The sequence below is a fragment of the Onychostoma macrolepis genome, chromosome 05 (assembly GCF_012432095.1).
Source record: "Onychostoma macrolepis isolate SWU-2019 chromosome 05, ASM1243209v1, whole genome shotgun sequence".
Classification (NCBI taxonomy): domain Eukaryota; kingdom Metazoa; phylum Chordata; class Actinopteri; order Cypriniformes; family Cyprinidae; genus Onychostoma; species Onychostoma macrolepis.
The window spans coordinates 866,942-883,400 of NC_081159.1; the positions used below are offsets into that span (position 1 = coordinate 866,942).

The following is a 16,459-nucleotide window of genomic DNA, read 5'->3' on the forward strand; positions in this document are numbered from 1 at the left end:
ATCTGCTGCATCATGCTGTATTAGATATGCAGTCTGTGTGTGTGTGTGTGTGTGTGTGTGTGTGTGTGTGTGTGTGTTTGTTTGCGTCTGTTTGTGTGTGTGTGTGTGTGTGTTACACCTCGCTGTTCTGCTGAGTCATGCTGTATTAGATATGCAGTCTGTGTGTGCGTGTGTGTGTGTGTGTGTGTGTGTGTGTGCATGCGAGATTGAACAGTTTTAACCTGGGAATTAAAAGAAGATCTCACACGCGACTGCAGGCTTTGGGTTATGGGACATCTGCAATGCAGAAGCCTATATATAGCAGAGAGAAGGATGGAGGGGGCTGAGGACAAGATACAATAATATCGATGGTAAAGTTGCCAGTCCCACAAATATGATTCAGTACTGCAGGTTTATAGTGCTTCTTTGAAGTTCTGTTTTAATAAGCTAGCAGTCGTTGCACTCCTAAACATCATCACCATGCAGTGATGGAGATATTTTTGTTTTAATGCATAATGTGTTTCAAATAGGTGATTAAATCATAGATGTCACAAAATTAAAGAATCAATTTAAAAATATGCATATAATTAATAACAAAATGTTCATGTTCCCTTGTGTTTAAAGCTGAGTTTCTTGCATTACTTCAGCAACGAACAAATATCTCAGTATTATTATCTGAATGTGTAATCATATCCATAATGTTCACTGAGATTATTTCTGGAACATAATCATTGCTAAAATTAAGCTGCTGTCTTTTAATAATTTACCTGATTAAATATTTCAGGACTTCTTTTAGCAGGAATTGGATATGCTTCAGAGGACTCGGTGCAAAATATGTTCACTGAACAATGCTTGATATGGTAAAAATATAACAATTAACTATATAATAACTAAACTGTATTTATGTGTTGTGCTAGTTGCATCAAGCAATCATTTAAACAAATCAATAATTTATTCCAGAAAATAGCCATATGAGAAGTCAGATATGTGCAGTTTGTCGATCGCTGTGACAAAATAATAACTGTATGTAACTGTATATCCCTTATTTACAGTACTGTTCAAAATGTTGGGGTCAGTAAGATTTTTTAATGTGTTTTTAAGAAGTCTCTTCTGATCACCAATTTTGTTTAATCAAAACTTAACAAACATTGTGAAATATTATTACAATTTAAAATAACTCTTTTCTATTTTAATGTGTTTTATAATATAATTTATTTATATCATGTCAAAGCTGAATTTTCAGCATCATTGCTCCAGTCTTCATTGCCATAAGATTTTTCAGAAATTATTTTAATATGCTGATTTGCTGCTCAAGAAATATGACTTATCATGAGAAATATGAGAATCACCCACTGTCACAGATATTGATGTGATTGACTCCCAAAGAGCTGAGAACATTACATTTTGGAGTTGCTCTGGATTCGTCTAGCCGAGAACAGGAGATGTGCCGTCAGCAGAATGAGTGTTTGCTGGATGCATAATTTATACGCTCTGTCTAGTCTCCCTCTCAGGACATGCAGTAATAAAATACATCTCAGTCTAAAGCCTTGTTAAGACATGCTAACTGCCCTCCTAAAACTCTGATGATCCATTCATCTGTTCCTACTGAATAGAATGGATAATAAACCATGGTGCTGAATGACTACCATATTTATGTAACAGTAAATCAAATCTTTCAAGAAAATGGTGCCCTTGGTACATATCCATAAAATCATGACATTGTCCTAAAAAACCTTTGTGACCCTGCAGCACTAAAGCAGTCATAAGCAGCACAGGTATATTTGTAGCAATAGCCAACAATACATTGTATGGCTCAAAATTATACATTTCTCTTTTATGCCAAAAATCATTAGGATATTAAGATCATGTTCCATGAAGATATTTTGTAAATTTCCTACCGTAAATATATCAAAACTTCATTTTTGATTAGTAATATGCATTGCTAAGAACTTCATTTGCACAACTTTAAAGGTGATTTTCTCAATATTTAGATTTTTTTTGCATCTCAGCCAAATATTGTCCGATCCTAACAATCCATACATCAATGGAAAGCTTATTTATTTTAGCAATTTTAAAAAACTGACCCTTATGACTGGTTTTGTGCTCCAGGGTCACATATGGTGCTTTCAAGTACTTTTTATAGCATTAATTCAGTTGTTCGAGTTCATTTATCTCATTCAGTCAGTTAAACTATCCATTCATGTCTGAGCCTATAACTCTTAAACAGCTAAAAATATGATTGATTGGTATGATGTATAACTGCAAATGTGTGAAAATGTCTCATTCTAAAACTTTTACTCTTACATTTACTGTTGCTCGAGCGAAATCCAAACATTCGCCGAACTCACGATTAAATTTTATGTTTGAAATGTGAACCAATAAAATCTGTCATAAATGTTGTTTCTTGTGCTCAAATAGCGTTCAAAAAGCTTCTTAAGTTAGACCAGTTGGCTTTTATTCAGAAAGCAGGGCTATTCCGACATATTGCACATCTTTGGACATCATATTGGACCTTTTTGTATACGATAAATAAAACTGTCCATTTTCTATTGTCCATAATAACGGAGGGTTTTGAACCAACTTGAACACGGGGCGAAATCTGCATGTTTAAAATTTTGTCTCGATGCGAAATTACGGCTTGGATTCCTATTGAAAGAACTGAATTTAGCTGCGAAAATAAACCGAACAACAGTAAATGTGACCGCATGTTAAAACATGCATAATTCACTGTACTCTTACGAAATGTCAGTGGCATTACATTGATAAATTATAATTTGTAATAGTGCTGTCAAACGATTAATTGCATCCAAAATAAAAGTTTCTGTTTACATAATGTATGTGTGTATACAGTGGGTACGGAAAGTATTCAGACCCCCTTAAATTTTTCACTCTTTGTTATATTGCAGCCATTTGCTAAAATCATTTAAGTTCATTTTTTTTCCTCATTAATGTACACACAGCACCCCATATTGACAGAAAAACACAGAATTGTTGACATATTTGCAGATTTATTAAAAAAGAAAAACTGAAATATCACATGGTCCTAAGTATTCAGACCCTTTGCTCAGTATTTAGTAGAAGCATCCTTTTGATCTAATACAGCCGTGAGTCTTTTTGGGAAAGATGCAACAAGTTTTTCACACCTGGATTTGGGGATCCTCTGCCATTCCTCCTTGCGGATCCTCTCCAGTTCTGTCAGGTTGGATGGTAAACGTTGGTGGACAGCCATTTTTAGGTCTCTCCAGAGATGCTCAATTGGGTTTAAGTCCGGGCTCTGGCTGGCCATTCAAGAACAGTCACGGAGTTGTTGTGAAGCCACTCCTTCGTTATTTTAGCTGTGTGCTTAGGGTCATTGTCTTGTTGGAAGGTAAACCTTCGGCCCAGTCTGCGGTCCTGAGCACTCTGGAGAAGGTTTTCGTCCAGGATATCCGTGTACTTGGCCACATTCAATCCCTCGATTGCAACCAGTCGTCCTGTCCCTGCAGCTGAAAAACACCCCCACAGCATGATGCTGCCACCACCATGCTTCACTGTTGGGACTGTATTGGACAGGTGATGAGCAGTGCCTGGTTTTCTCCACATACCGCTTAGAATTAAGGCCAAAGTTCTATCTTGGTCTCATCAGACCAGAGAATCTTATTCAGGTGTTTTTTAGCAAACTCCATGCGGGCTTTCATGTGTCTTGCACTGAGGAGAGGCTTCCGTCGGGCCACTCTGCCATAAAGCCCCGACTGGTGGAGGGCTGCAGTGATGGTTGACTTTCTACAACTTTCTCCCATCTCCGACTGCATCTCTGGAGCTCAGCCACAGTGATCTTTGGGTTCTTCTTTACCTCTCTCACCAAGGCTCTTCTCCCCGATAGCTCAGTTTGGCGGACGGCCAGCTCTAGGAAGGGTTCTGGTCGTCCCAAAGCGTCTTCCATTTAAGGATTATGGAGGCCACTGTGCTCTTAGGAACCTGAAGTGCAGCAGAAGTTTTTGTAACCTCGGCCAGATCCGTGCCTTGCCACAATTCTGTCTCTGAGCTCTTCAGGCAGTTCCTTTGACCTCATGATTCTCATTTGCTCTGACATGCACTGTGAGCTGTAAGCTCTTATATAGACAGGTGTGTGGCTTTCCTAATCAAGTCCAATCAGTATAATCAAACACAGCTGGACTCAAATGAAGGTGTAGAACCATCTCAAGGATGATCAGAAGAAATGGACAGCACCTGAGTTAAATATATGAGTGTCACAGCAAAGGGTCTGAATACTTAGGACCATGTGATATTTCAGTTTTTCTTTTTTAATAAATCTGCAAAAATGTCAACAATTCTGTTTTTCTGTCAATATGGGGTGCTGTGTACATTAATGAGGAAAAATGGCTGCAATATAACAAAGAGTGAAAAATTTAAGGGGGTCTGAATACTTTCCGTACCCACTGTATTTATTATATACTGTATATATAAATACACACACATACAGTATATATTTTGAAAATATTTACGTCTAAATTTATATTAATAATAAATATAAACATAACATATTTTTCGTAAATATATACATGCATCTGTTTATATTTATATATACAGTACATAATATATGAGTGTGTACTGTGTATATTTATTATGTAAGCAACAACTTTTATTTTGGATGCGATTAATTGTAATTAATCGTTTGACAGCCCTAATTTGTACATTAAAATGAAGTACTCTTTTGATAAAATAATTTGTTACATGACAAGCTAATGTTGAAACTACATAAACAGTGATTTTCTTATTATTACATATCACATATTATTATTACATATTTGGCAAAGACACAATCCCATTGTCAATATTTTAAATAGCTCTGGTGTAGTTAGTAGTTTATAGTGTAGCACTTTAACAGTTTACGGACTAAAAAAACTTTTTTTTTTTTTTAAACAACAAAAGACAACTGGGCTGCTACTTAAAAATAGTACTAATAGCATTGCTGTTTGTTAGTCACAACACGGAGACAAAGAGGCAGTGTATGGTGTTTGGTTGATAAATGGCTTTATTTGGCTTTAGGGGAACATCACTGAATCAGTTAGCAGCCATACAGTTAAAGTGTCAGCACTCCTGAACGTCTCTGAAACAGTGCCGAGATGCAGAAAACGTGAGGACTCTTTTAAGCAGTTTAGATTCATGATTAAGGCATTTACGTACATTTTTACACACATCAAGCAAATCTATCCCACCCCCTCGTATTGTCAAGCTCCATGTGAATCAGGCCATGCATACTGAACCTCCTCTTGATTGATTCATGTCTTGAATAATTTGCTGCACTGTTTCATCACATTTGTCGGAAATCTCGCTCTTTCCTCCTTTCCTGCTCTTTTAAATTATTTGCTGCAAAAATGAGAGCAAATCCTGCTTTAACATCACTGTCACTTCACACATTTCCTCCAATCTTTAAGAAAACAGTTCTTGTAATTTTCTGCCAGGACTTTATCAGTTTAGAGACATTTCCTTTAACCCTAAAACACAGTACAATGTAATGGGTATTTAAAAAAAAAAAAAAAATCAGTGAAAAATTGAATATGAATATGACAAAATAGTCTACTGGTTTCATTAGTTGTTTTTCCATCTGTGATTCTGATATTTTAAACCATTTAAAAAAAATAAATAAAGCATTTAACCCCAAAATTAAAAGAAAAAAATATTTTGCATAAAGAAAATATTTGACGATTAAGATTTTTTTCATTTTTTCATTAAAATGAAACACCTCCCTCTTGATTCCAACTATTATAAAGTGATGGTAGCATTTGTTGTACTGCAAATAATTTAATTTAATATTACAGAATTTTTTTATGATACAAATGCTGTAAATGTTATTAATTATTCTCATTATTTTTACTGTAATACAATAAAAATGATGAGAATATTAAGAAAAGTAATGAGAAATAAGACAAGCAGAATGTCCAGATGCATTACGCTAATAAGAATTAAATGCACTGAAAAAAATTATACTAAATTTTTTAAAGGTAATTTATTTTAGCTACATTTAAATAAAAAAGTTGAAAGTTGATTTGTTTATTTAGCTAAAATAAATTGATTGCAACCACTTACCTTAAAATTTTTTTGAAAATAATTTTTTTCAGTGTGTGGGAGCAACAAATCTTAATGGTCCTAAGAGTAATCTTAATTTTCTTTATCCAAAAATAAAACGTCTTTTGACTTCAGCAGTGGTCTCTGGACATATTTTATGTAATTCACTCTTTTTGAGCAGAAACACAAAAGGAGGAAACTCAGAAGGAAGCCATGCCACGGATTAGAAAGAGAGAAGAAGAGAAATACGTCAAGAGATTGATTTCGAAACAGGGATCTGCTCTGTCAAGAATGAATTGATCAAGAGGAGCTCATTTTTTGAACACAGGAAGGAATAGAGGGATATTTAGCAGCAATCATCTCTAAAGCGTCAGAATCTAAATTGCAGAAGGGTTTTCCCACACTACAGATGCAAGATGCGCTCTTCTCTCTCAAATCGAAACGCTGAAATCCATAAATATTGAATCTTTTATCTCATCGACCTCGTTTAACTCCATGCCGACCGGTGCAATTAAGGAAACCGTGAATGGATGGACGGATGCGTACATGAATGTTCAAAAATGTTGCATGCTTTGCATGAGAATGTGAATGAAGCATTCTTCCCCTTACGAGCGAACGTAATGAAATGAGCTTGGACAATTTCATTCATGTGGGTATAGATGCCCTAATATCGCTGGAAAATAAGGAGACGTGGCCTGTCCCTGTGCTTGGCTCGTGACGTACATTCAGGACTCGAGTGAAGCTCTAGATAATGGATATGCATGTGCTCTATGAATAATTACCTCCAAGTCCAAACTCACTTATGTTTAAAACCAAATAGCACCGAGAGGTTGGAACCTGCGAACTTGGTCCGTTTTGTATTTGGACTGCATGGCATCACCTTCTTTTGTACTGCTCTCCGGGCAATAATGGCACGTGAACACTTTGTAGTCATCATCTCTGCTGTCTTGACGTGAAAAATTGACATTTTGCCATCATTTACGCTCCCCAATGTCCTTCTGGCCCCATATTATTGTCTTTCTTCAAAGACTAGCTTAAGTTAAAAGCTTCGTTTTTTTCATAATAAGTTTTTTTAAATAAAATAAAATGTAAAAAAAACTTAAAGGGGGTAGTTTACCCCAAAATGTGATGAGTGTGTTTTGGTTATCTGGACTTGAAGTGAAGCGAAAAAATATGGAAATATCTTAAAGGGGTCACATGTTTTCCTTTGTCTTTGGAGTGTTTGTGCATATGCGACCCTGGACAACAAAACCAGTCATAAGGCTCATTTTTAAATGAGATTCATGCATCTAAAAGCGAATAAATGCGCTTTTCATTGATGTATGGTTTGTTAGGATCGGACCAATATTTGGCTGAGATACAACTATTTGAAAATCTGAGGGTGCAAAAAAATCTAAATATTGAGAAAATCATCTTTAAATTTGTCCAAATGAAGTTCTTAGCAATGCATATTACTAATCAAAAATGAAGTTTTGATATATTTACGGTAGGAAATTTACAAAATATCTTCATGGAACATGATCTTAATATCCTAATGATTTTTGGCATAAAAGAGAAATGGATAATTTTGACTCATACAATGTATTGTTGGCTATTGCTACAAATATAGCTGTGCTGCTTATGACTGCTTCTGTGCTGCAGGGACACATTTAAGATCTGTAAAGTCACAAACCCAAAGAGATATTCTTTATCAAAGTTAAAACTCGTCCACGCCTTCTTCAAACGCCTCATTAAAACACGCCCCACAGATCTACATCACTGTGTGGGAAGATTTGGATAACACCGCACAAATGTTTATGCAAAGAAAGAAGGCGTAACTTTTATTCTCGCTGTAGTATTGTTGTCGTGGAGACGCTGCGTGTTTCCAAATGTGGTAACATTTCCATCACACGCTTCGGCCAATCACAGCGCACTGGATAGCTGGCCAATCAGAGCACATCAGAATGATGAGCTTTGTAAAAATCAACACGTTTCAGAAAGGCAAGGCAGAGAGGAGCAACAATAATATACGGTATATGGAAAATAATGCATTTTTTTAACCTTAAACTGCGTAAACACACCAGAATACACAAATGATGTTCTTTTTAGCAACCTCATATGACCCCTTTAATTTGTGTTTTCAAAGATGAACCAAAGCCTAAAAGGTTTGGAATGACATGAGAGTGAGTAAATGGTGACAGAATTTTAAACTATATCTTTAAGATTCAAGAACGTGGAAGATAGGATGTTTATTGGTGGAAAATGATTTACAGTTCAGTCCATTACATGACTTCAGCACACGGATTGCGTGGACGATATTTATGCTGCTGATTTGTCTTTTTGGAGCTGGGACGTTTACTCAGCATCTGCTTTCGCTGTATGACATACACTCTCTTATTGAAAGAAAGTAAATGATGACAAAATGGCCATTTTTGGCTGAATTACTTCATAATGCTCTCTTCATCTCTTGAGTGCTGTACAGAAAACTAGCCAGCTTTCCATTTTAGCGCTTTCATTACCGGCTCGTTGCTTTCCCGCAGAGATCCAGATGAAATGAGGTGAGGATGAGTGGATGGTTGATGTGTGTTTGTCGGAGGGACAGAAGGGTGAGGCTCCAGACGGACGCAGCTTTACTTGCTCTTGACCGCAGCGGTCTTCTCGTCCTTGTTATTGTCCCCCTTTTCACTCTTAACACTCTTGCTGTCTGCCTTATTGCTATCACTCTTCTTCTCCTTCTCCTTTTCTTTCTCTTTCTCCTTCTCCTTATCTTTCTGTTCCTTTGGGCTCTTCTTCTCTTCCTTTTCCTTCTTCTCGTCCGCTTTTTCCTTTTCCTTCTCATCCTCCTGTTCTTCCTCTTCCTCCTCCTCCTCATCGCCTCCTTCCTCCTGTTCTTCTCCTTCCTCGGCCTCCTCTCCTCCCTCCTCCTCTTCTCCTTCCTCTTCTTCCTTCTCCTCTTCCTTCTCCTCCTCTTCTTCCTCTTCCTGCTCTTCCTCTTCCTCTGTCTCGGGTTTGGCTCCGCCCCTCCACAGGGAATAACTGCGGCTTGGTGTGTAAGAGTAGGCGGAGTGCAGCAAGGCTCCGCCCACAGAGCTCAGACGGCATTCCTCACCTTCCAGCAGCTTCCTGTAGGGAACGACCATATATGGGTGAAGATGGCACTCTAATAAATGACAAATGATAGTTTTCACGTGATGTCACGTCCTTATAGGAACACTGGAGGGCAAAATGAGGCTTTGCTCCACTGACCGCCTTTTAATTTTACACGGTTTTCAATAACTAGTAATGTAGTAAAACGCTGATGTTAAAAGGCGAAATTCAGTACACACCTTATTGATTATGCATACTTTGTATAGGCAAGCAGACGAACCCAGAATATAAACGCAAGACGTAAAGTTTCCCATTAAATGGTTTCCCATTAAAAACCGTTATAAAGAAAACATGGAACCATTTATGCGCATTACATCCATATTCCGGGCTCATCTGCTTGCCTATATGTGTCCCTGGAGCACAAAAGCAGTCATAAATAGCACAGGTATATTTGTAGCAATAGCAATACATTGTACATATAAAGTAAGCATAGTCAATAAGGTGTGTGCTGAATTTGTTCTTTTAATATCACTGTTTTAAATACATTAAAGCACTTCAAGTGTTTTCCACAATGTTTTGTCGCACTGTTTAGTGATTGAAATATTGCGGCGGGAGCATATAATATGGCCAAAACTTGCATTTTGTTCACATATCTTTCTATATATTTGGAAACAGATGGAAAATTGACAGCATTTTGCCCTCCAGGTTCTCGAGCCGGTCACAAGACTGAAAGCTATGAATGGCAGCAGGTCTGAGTCTGACCTGTAGGCTGCGATCTCGATGTCCAGCGCCATCTTGACGTTTAGCAGGTCCTGGTATTCGCGCAGATGACGGGACATCTCACCTTTGGTGCTCCTCAGAGCAGATTCCAGCTGCTGAATAGTGTCCTACAACACAGAGACAACAAGGCCTTTCTGAGAGGAAATCTAACGTATTTCTTTTGAAAATGTCTTTTAATACAAATTTTGTGACATTAGTCATGTGAATTTTGTACAGATCATTCTCAAACCATGCAGGAGGACATCAGGTTATATTTATAAATTGATATACATATTTTTTTCACTTGAACTTTTTTCTTTATAATGCTGTTCTTCTCAGGTTTATTATCATTAACTTAACCAAGAACTAAAACCATAAAAACATTTTTTATAACCTGAAATGAAATAAACATTGACTGAAATAAAATAAACTTAATCTTAATCTTATTTCGGCAACATTTATAATTTTTAAGTACTAAAATAACTAAAATGACATATATGCACGCAAAGAACTGTGTATTATATGCACGCCAACAAAGTGCGTATAAATATCACGCAAAATAAAAAAAATTAAAAAACGTGTTATTGATATGCCTGGGCTCAATGTGAAAGTGAAGCACTCTCACCTGCAGGTCGCCAATCTCGTTGTTGTTGCGGTCCTCCATCTCCGCCAGTTGTCTCTCTAAAGCCTCGTTATGGGCTTTCAGGGACTCGATCTCCAGGGTGCGGGCCTGCAGCTGTCGGCGGTACTCACACAGCTCATCCTTGGTCTGCTTCAGAGCATCATTGTTGCGTGCCGCCACCTCCGTCACAGAGCTGAACTTGGAACGGTACCATTCCTCCGCCTGCTGCTGGTTCCGGGCGGAGAGAGACTCGTACTGGACACGAATGTCCTTTAGAGCCACAGCAAGGTCAGGCTTACTGACGTCCATCTCAACAGACACCTGAGCGTGAAGAACAGTCAGCTGTTACTCAATATAACACAAATGACTTTAATATATACATATGAGACCCTGGACCACAAAACCAGTCATAAGGGTCAGTTTTTTAAATTGAGATTTATACATCATCTGAAAGCTGAATAAATCATCTTTCCATTGATGTATGGTTTGTTAGGATCGGACAATATTTGGCTGAGATACAACTATTTGGAATCTGAGGGTGCAAAAAAATCTAAATATTGAGAAAATCACCTTTAAAGTTGTTTAAATGAAGTTCTTAGCAATGCATATTACTAATCAAAAATTAAGTTTTGATATATTTACGGTAGGAAATTTACAAAATATCTTCATGGAACATGATCTTTACTTAATATCCTAATGATTTTTGGACATAAAATAAGTAAATAATAAATAAATAAAATAAAAATGTATAATTTTGAGCCATACAATGTATTGTTGGCTATTGCTACAAATATACCTGTGCTGCTTATGACTGGTTTTGTGCTGCAGGGTCACATATATATAACCTAATGCTAATCTGAAAAGACAAAAACTAATAGGAATTCCACCACTGTTCAAAAGATTGGGGTCAGTAAGATTTTTTTTTTTTTACTTTTAATCAGAAAGGATGCAATAAATTGATCAAAAGTGACATTTAAGACATTTATCATGTACAATATTGATAAAAAAAAAAAATCCTGAATCACAGTTTCCATGAAAACTGTTGTGCTGTTTAACACTGATAATGATCAGATATGCAAATCAGCATATTAGAATGATTTCTGAAGGATCACGTGACACTGAAGACTGTCACATTACAGTTCTTTTAAAAAGCAATAACAATATTTCAAAATATTATTGTTTTTACTGTATTTATAGTCAAACTAACGCAGTCTTGGTGAGTATGACCCCAAACGTTTGAACAGTGGTCAATGATAAACATAAATAGTCTTTAGTCTGTAAAACTGACTAGTATTGATCTGGTGAGGAAACTGCAATTTAGTCGCTGAATCATTATTGATTTCTAATGAATAATTAATCCCCTGAAACACTCATTTACATATGAGCTAAAAGGGAAAGTAAATTACAGCTATACATATATACTTTTGCATATATTAGTAGGCATAAATATGAGACATTGTGTCCTTATATAGAAAGTTGCTCAGATTTGTCAGTGGTTGTTTGAATATACTGATAAATAAACAGTTTTAGAGTGAATGCAATCAATAAACCAATGCCCATCGGGTAGTGAAGTTGCATTGGCAGTGAAAACGCAGCATATGAAGTGCTAATGTTGGCCATGGTGCATTTAATCGGTCTTTGAGCGTAATGTGTGATAATGAAGTTTTGAGCCCTCGGGGCTGTGGGATGTAGTGCACACTCAGGGGTTTCCATGCACAAGGAAAGATGAAGCTGCCTAAACCGGGACGCAACAGCAATTCATCAGCCACTTCATCAACTTGCGGAGAACATGCATGATGATACATGCTGATTTTGGTTTATTTTCAGATGAAGCATTGAAGAAAAGTGTATGACTTTTATCTAGGACACTTTTAAATGAAACTGTTATCTTCTGTAGTGCAGGAGTAGAGTGAATGTGATGCAGTCCCTCTCAAGGACGCTGCGCTCTGCAGCCACACCTAAAATCCTGCGCTACTGCATCATCATCATCATCATCATCATCATCTGCACACTGGCAAGGGGTGAGGAAGTGTAAACTTCAAATCAACAACAACCCTTTCAACTTTCAATACATTTCACCCTAAGCACTCGTCCTTGTCTTGGGCCGATTAAATATACTTTTTGAGATGTTGAAGCTGCGAGAGAGAAGAATTGGCATCATTCATAACGCCAGTCCTTCTCTTCTGGTGCAGTGCAGGCTCGGATTCTGAATGTCTGCGCTGCAGTGCTGTAAATCCTGCAGACACACACCGCCCTCACTGACACTGCACAGTCATGCCCACACTCGGAGTTATTAATAAACACACTATTCCACTGCATTTCTGGTATTTATATGCTTTTCTTCTCGAATCATACATTGCAAAATGTTGTTAGCTTATAAAAAGCATCTAGAGCACATTAAATATTTGTCTAAACCACAACTGGTTTAATTTCACTGGAAGTTAAATTAAAAGATAGATTTGCATCTTTATGCCACTGCATAAATCACACTGCCATGAGTGACGCTGCAAAACTGTATCAAAAACATCCCTGAAAACAAATTCTATGCTTGTCAGAATTATCAGATAAGATCTGTCTTACAACTGAACTTTTGCAGTTATTATATTAAATATGTTTTAGAATAATAATGTAGTGATTTAAATTACATCTAAAGCATATGCACAATGTGGATTTCTATGATGCTCATTCCTTTATTTCTATGCTTTTTTGTCATTTGTTTTGATCAAATTCACTATAAATTGAACTTAAGTAAAGTGTATTTTAGAACAACTCACAAAATCACAGTAGTGATTTCAATAACATGCATGCAATATTTGTCTGAACCGATTAGTTTTATTTCACTACAATTAAACGAATATGTAGCGATGCCTTTGCAACTATTGCACTTCATGTAGCTATTTGAGATGTAAATCATGTAAAAACATAACTCAACCCAGGCTGATCTCTAGTCTTAGCTTTAAGATGGTCCTCCAGCCTAGTAATATTGTAGAACAGCTGAAAAGTGCTCAAAACCCCTCTGAAACTAGCCAAAAGAGTAGCCTGGTTTGTTTGAAATGTGACCCTGCAGCACAAAAGCAGTCATAAGCAGCACAGGTATATTTGTAGAAATAGCCAACAATACATTGTATGGATCAAAATTATCAATTTTATCCAAATATTAAGTAAAGATTATGCTCCATGAAGATATTTTGTCCATTTCCTACCGTAAATATATCAAAACTTCATTTTTGATTAGTAATATGCATTGCTAAGAACTTAATTTGGACAACTTTAAAGGTGATTTTCTCAATATTTAGATTTTTTTGCACCCTCAGATTCCAGATTTTCACATAGTTGTCCTAAAATATTGTCCTATCCTAACAAACCATACATCGATGGAAAGCTTATTTATCCAGGTGATGTATAAATCTCAATTTTAAAAAGACTGACCCTTATGACTGGTTTTGTGCTCCAGGGTCACATGTAGCTACAGTATGTAAGTGTTAACAGAACAGCTGAAAAGTGCTAGCCAAAGGAGTTTGTTATAAATTATGAAATCTGAGGTGTTTCATACCTGGCTGGCCTGAAGCGACGCCTGGAGCTCCTGCAGCTCCTCCTCATGCACCTTCCTGAGGAAGGCGATCTCATCCAGCAGAGACTCCACTTTCTTCTCCAGCTCCAGGCGCGTCAGCGTGGCGTCGTCCACGTCCTTGCGGTATCCCTTCAGGCTGTTCTCGGCCTCCTCCCTCAGCCGGCTCTCCTCCTCCAGCTTGTCCTTGAGGCGCTCCAGAGCCTCGTTCATCTGCACGCAGTCCAGGTGCATCTGGCTCTTCTCGTGCGTCAGCTCCTCGACGCGCGCGCGCAGCTCGCGGATCTCCTGCTCGTAGAGATCGTGGAGACGCGACGGCTCGCTGTGACGCTGGCGCAGCAGCGCGACCTCCGCCTCCAGAACTTTGTTGTGCTGCTCGAGGTTGTGCACCTTCTCGATGAACGTCACGAAGCGGTCGTTTAGGCCCTGCAGCTGCTCCTTCTCGTTGGTGCGGATGATCTTCAGCTCGTTGGTGACGGCGGTGGTCTGCGTCAGGTCCACGGAGTCTTGCATGGGCTGGAAGCCGCGTTTGGTCCGGTAACTTGAGGATATGATCATTGGGGATGGAGAGCCGTAGGTGCGGTGCTGATGCTGCTGCTGATGCTGCGCTCCGGAGCGGTAACTCACCGTCGGGACGCGCCGCGGCGCATCTCCAAAAATCTTCCTGTAGGAGCTGCTCGTGTACATATCGCCGGAATAGCTCATGCTGGTACGCTGGAGATCACAGACCGAGTGAGTGAAGTAAGTGTGTGGATGTGGGAAGACAGAGAAAGAGAAAGAGAGTGCCAGTCGGGATGGCGCACCGGCGTCTTTTATAGCCAGAAGCCTCGAGCATCATCTGACGCATGGGCGGTGGTGAAGGGGCAAACCTGCAACCCTGAGCAAAAAGACAGAGTCCCAGGAGAGAGCTCACTCATTCAATGCCTCGATCTGCTTTTGTGGCTACTCATGCCTTTTGGACGGAGATTGTCATCTACAAAAACGAGGATAAATAAAAAGGTCAAAGAAGTACAAATGCATGAAAAACTACATTTGGGTTCCTCAGGGGAAAGGTTTTGAGTCACATGAACGTATCTTTGAATTTTGCGTGCTATTTATACACAGAAAGTGACTTTGGCGTGCAAGTGATACACAGTTTTGCGTGCATATGATATGCACTTTGTTGGCATTTTGGCGTACATATAATACATAGGTTCCTGCAATCACAACAGAGGCCGTCAGGGGTTCGTAAACTAAGGTTTGAGGCACTTGAAAATGCATATCAGTAGCACGATTTTTTTTTTAAATGTATTTTGCGTGCTATTTATACGCAGAAACTGACTTTGGCGTGCATACCATACGCACATTGTTAGCGTGCATATGATATGCATTTTGGCTTACATAGCTTATAATACGCACCCCACACTCCTAAACCTAACCATTGCGTATCATATGCACGGCAAAGTCCATTTCTGCATATATGCCAAATAGAAACAGAAAAGTGTGCCACTGAAACGCACTTTCATGAGATCGGGTTAAATATATTTAAATTGAAGTTCCAACAATTTGGGAATTTGAGGCATCCAGAAGATTCGGGGGAACCAAAGTGTTTCATTTAGTGTAGCTGAAATGGTTACTTTATTATTTATCATAATAAGGATCTCTGTTATATTCATTGTTAATTTCCAAGAAAGGATAAATAGATCACATTAAAACAATAAGATGCAAAAGCATCAGGCAGAAGTGTGATGGATCAGGCTGGTTTTGTGTGTGGGACTGAAGCATGTTGCAGTGGGGGGAGGAGTGTCTGTAATGCGGGTGGCAGCCTGTACCTCTGCAGTGTCTGAATACTGAATGAGACACAGAGCTCTCACCCTGATGACCCTCCTTGATGCAGAATCTCGTGCAGACTCAAAATCAGCTGACATTCTGCAGTCCCCTCACACACACTGTGCATCTGAAAAGGCTTACAGAGGACGATATGGTGCATGCCACAAACTGTACATGAGCGCCGTAGAAGCCGGTGTTCTTTATGAAGCACTTTTTCCTGATGAGTCAGCAGTATCGGCCGCTCGGAGTGAGTGTTGCACCACATGCTTGGAGCAGAGCCACACCTCAGGACGCCTTTAGCATGATCAGAGACGTGCTGCAGGTCCTGCTCTCTTCACTCAGCGTTTCTGAGGCCCATCGTTCACTCTAATAGAGAGAGAGACAGAGACACGGTAAAGACCTGAGAACAAGCTTTTCCTCTGTTTGAGGTTGACTGGCTCTAGACCACTGCAGTCAAACAGAAATCAGCCCAACGTGGAACATACAGAAATAGAAAAAATTAGACTGACGTTTCAGGGCTGGACCAATAGATAGTTTGATAGATAGACAGATAGAACGAACGAACGAACGAACGAACGATAGATAGATAGATAGATTCATTCATTCAT

General features: G+C 38.6%; 1 protein-coding gene across 1 annotated transcript; it reads right to left on the reverse strand.

Annotated features, from left to right (window-relative positions):
- Positions 1-8,240: 8,240 nt before the first annotated feature.
- Positions 8,241-15,086, reverse strand: neff1 (neuronal intermediate filament family member 1). The gene is made up of 4 exons (XM_058777446.1): positions 14,028-15,086; positions 10,478-10,795; positions 9,856-9,980; positions 8,241-9,129 (listed from the first exon to the last, which is right to left on the reverse strand). The coding sequence occupies exons 1-4, from the start codon at positions 14,745-14,747 to the stop codon at positions 8,637-8,639; spliced, it is 1,656 nt and encodes a 551-aa protein (XP_058633429.1). The 5' UTR covers positions 14,748-15,086; the 3' UTR covers positions 8,241-8,636.
- Positions 15,087-16,459: the final 1,373 nt, after the last annotated feature.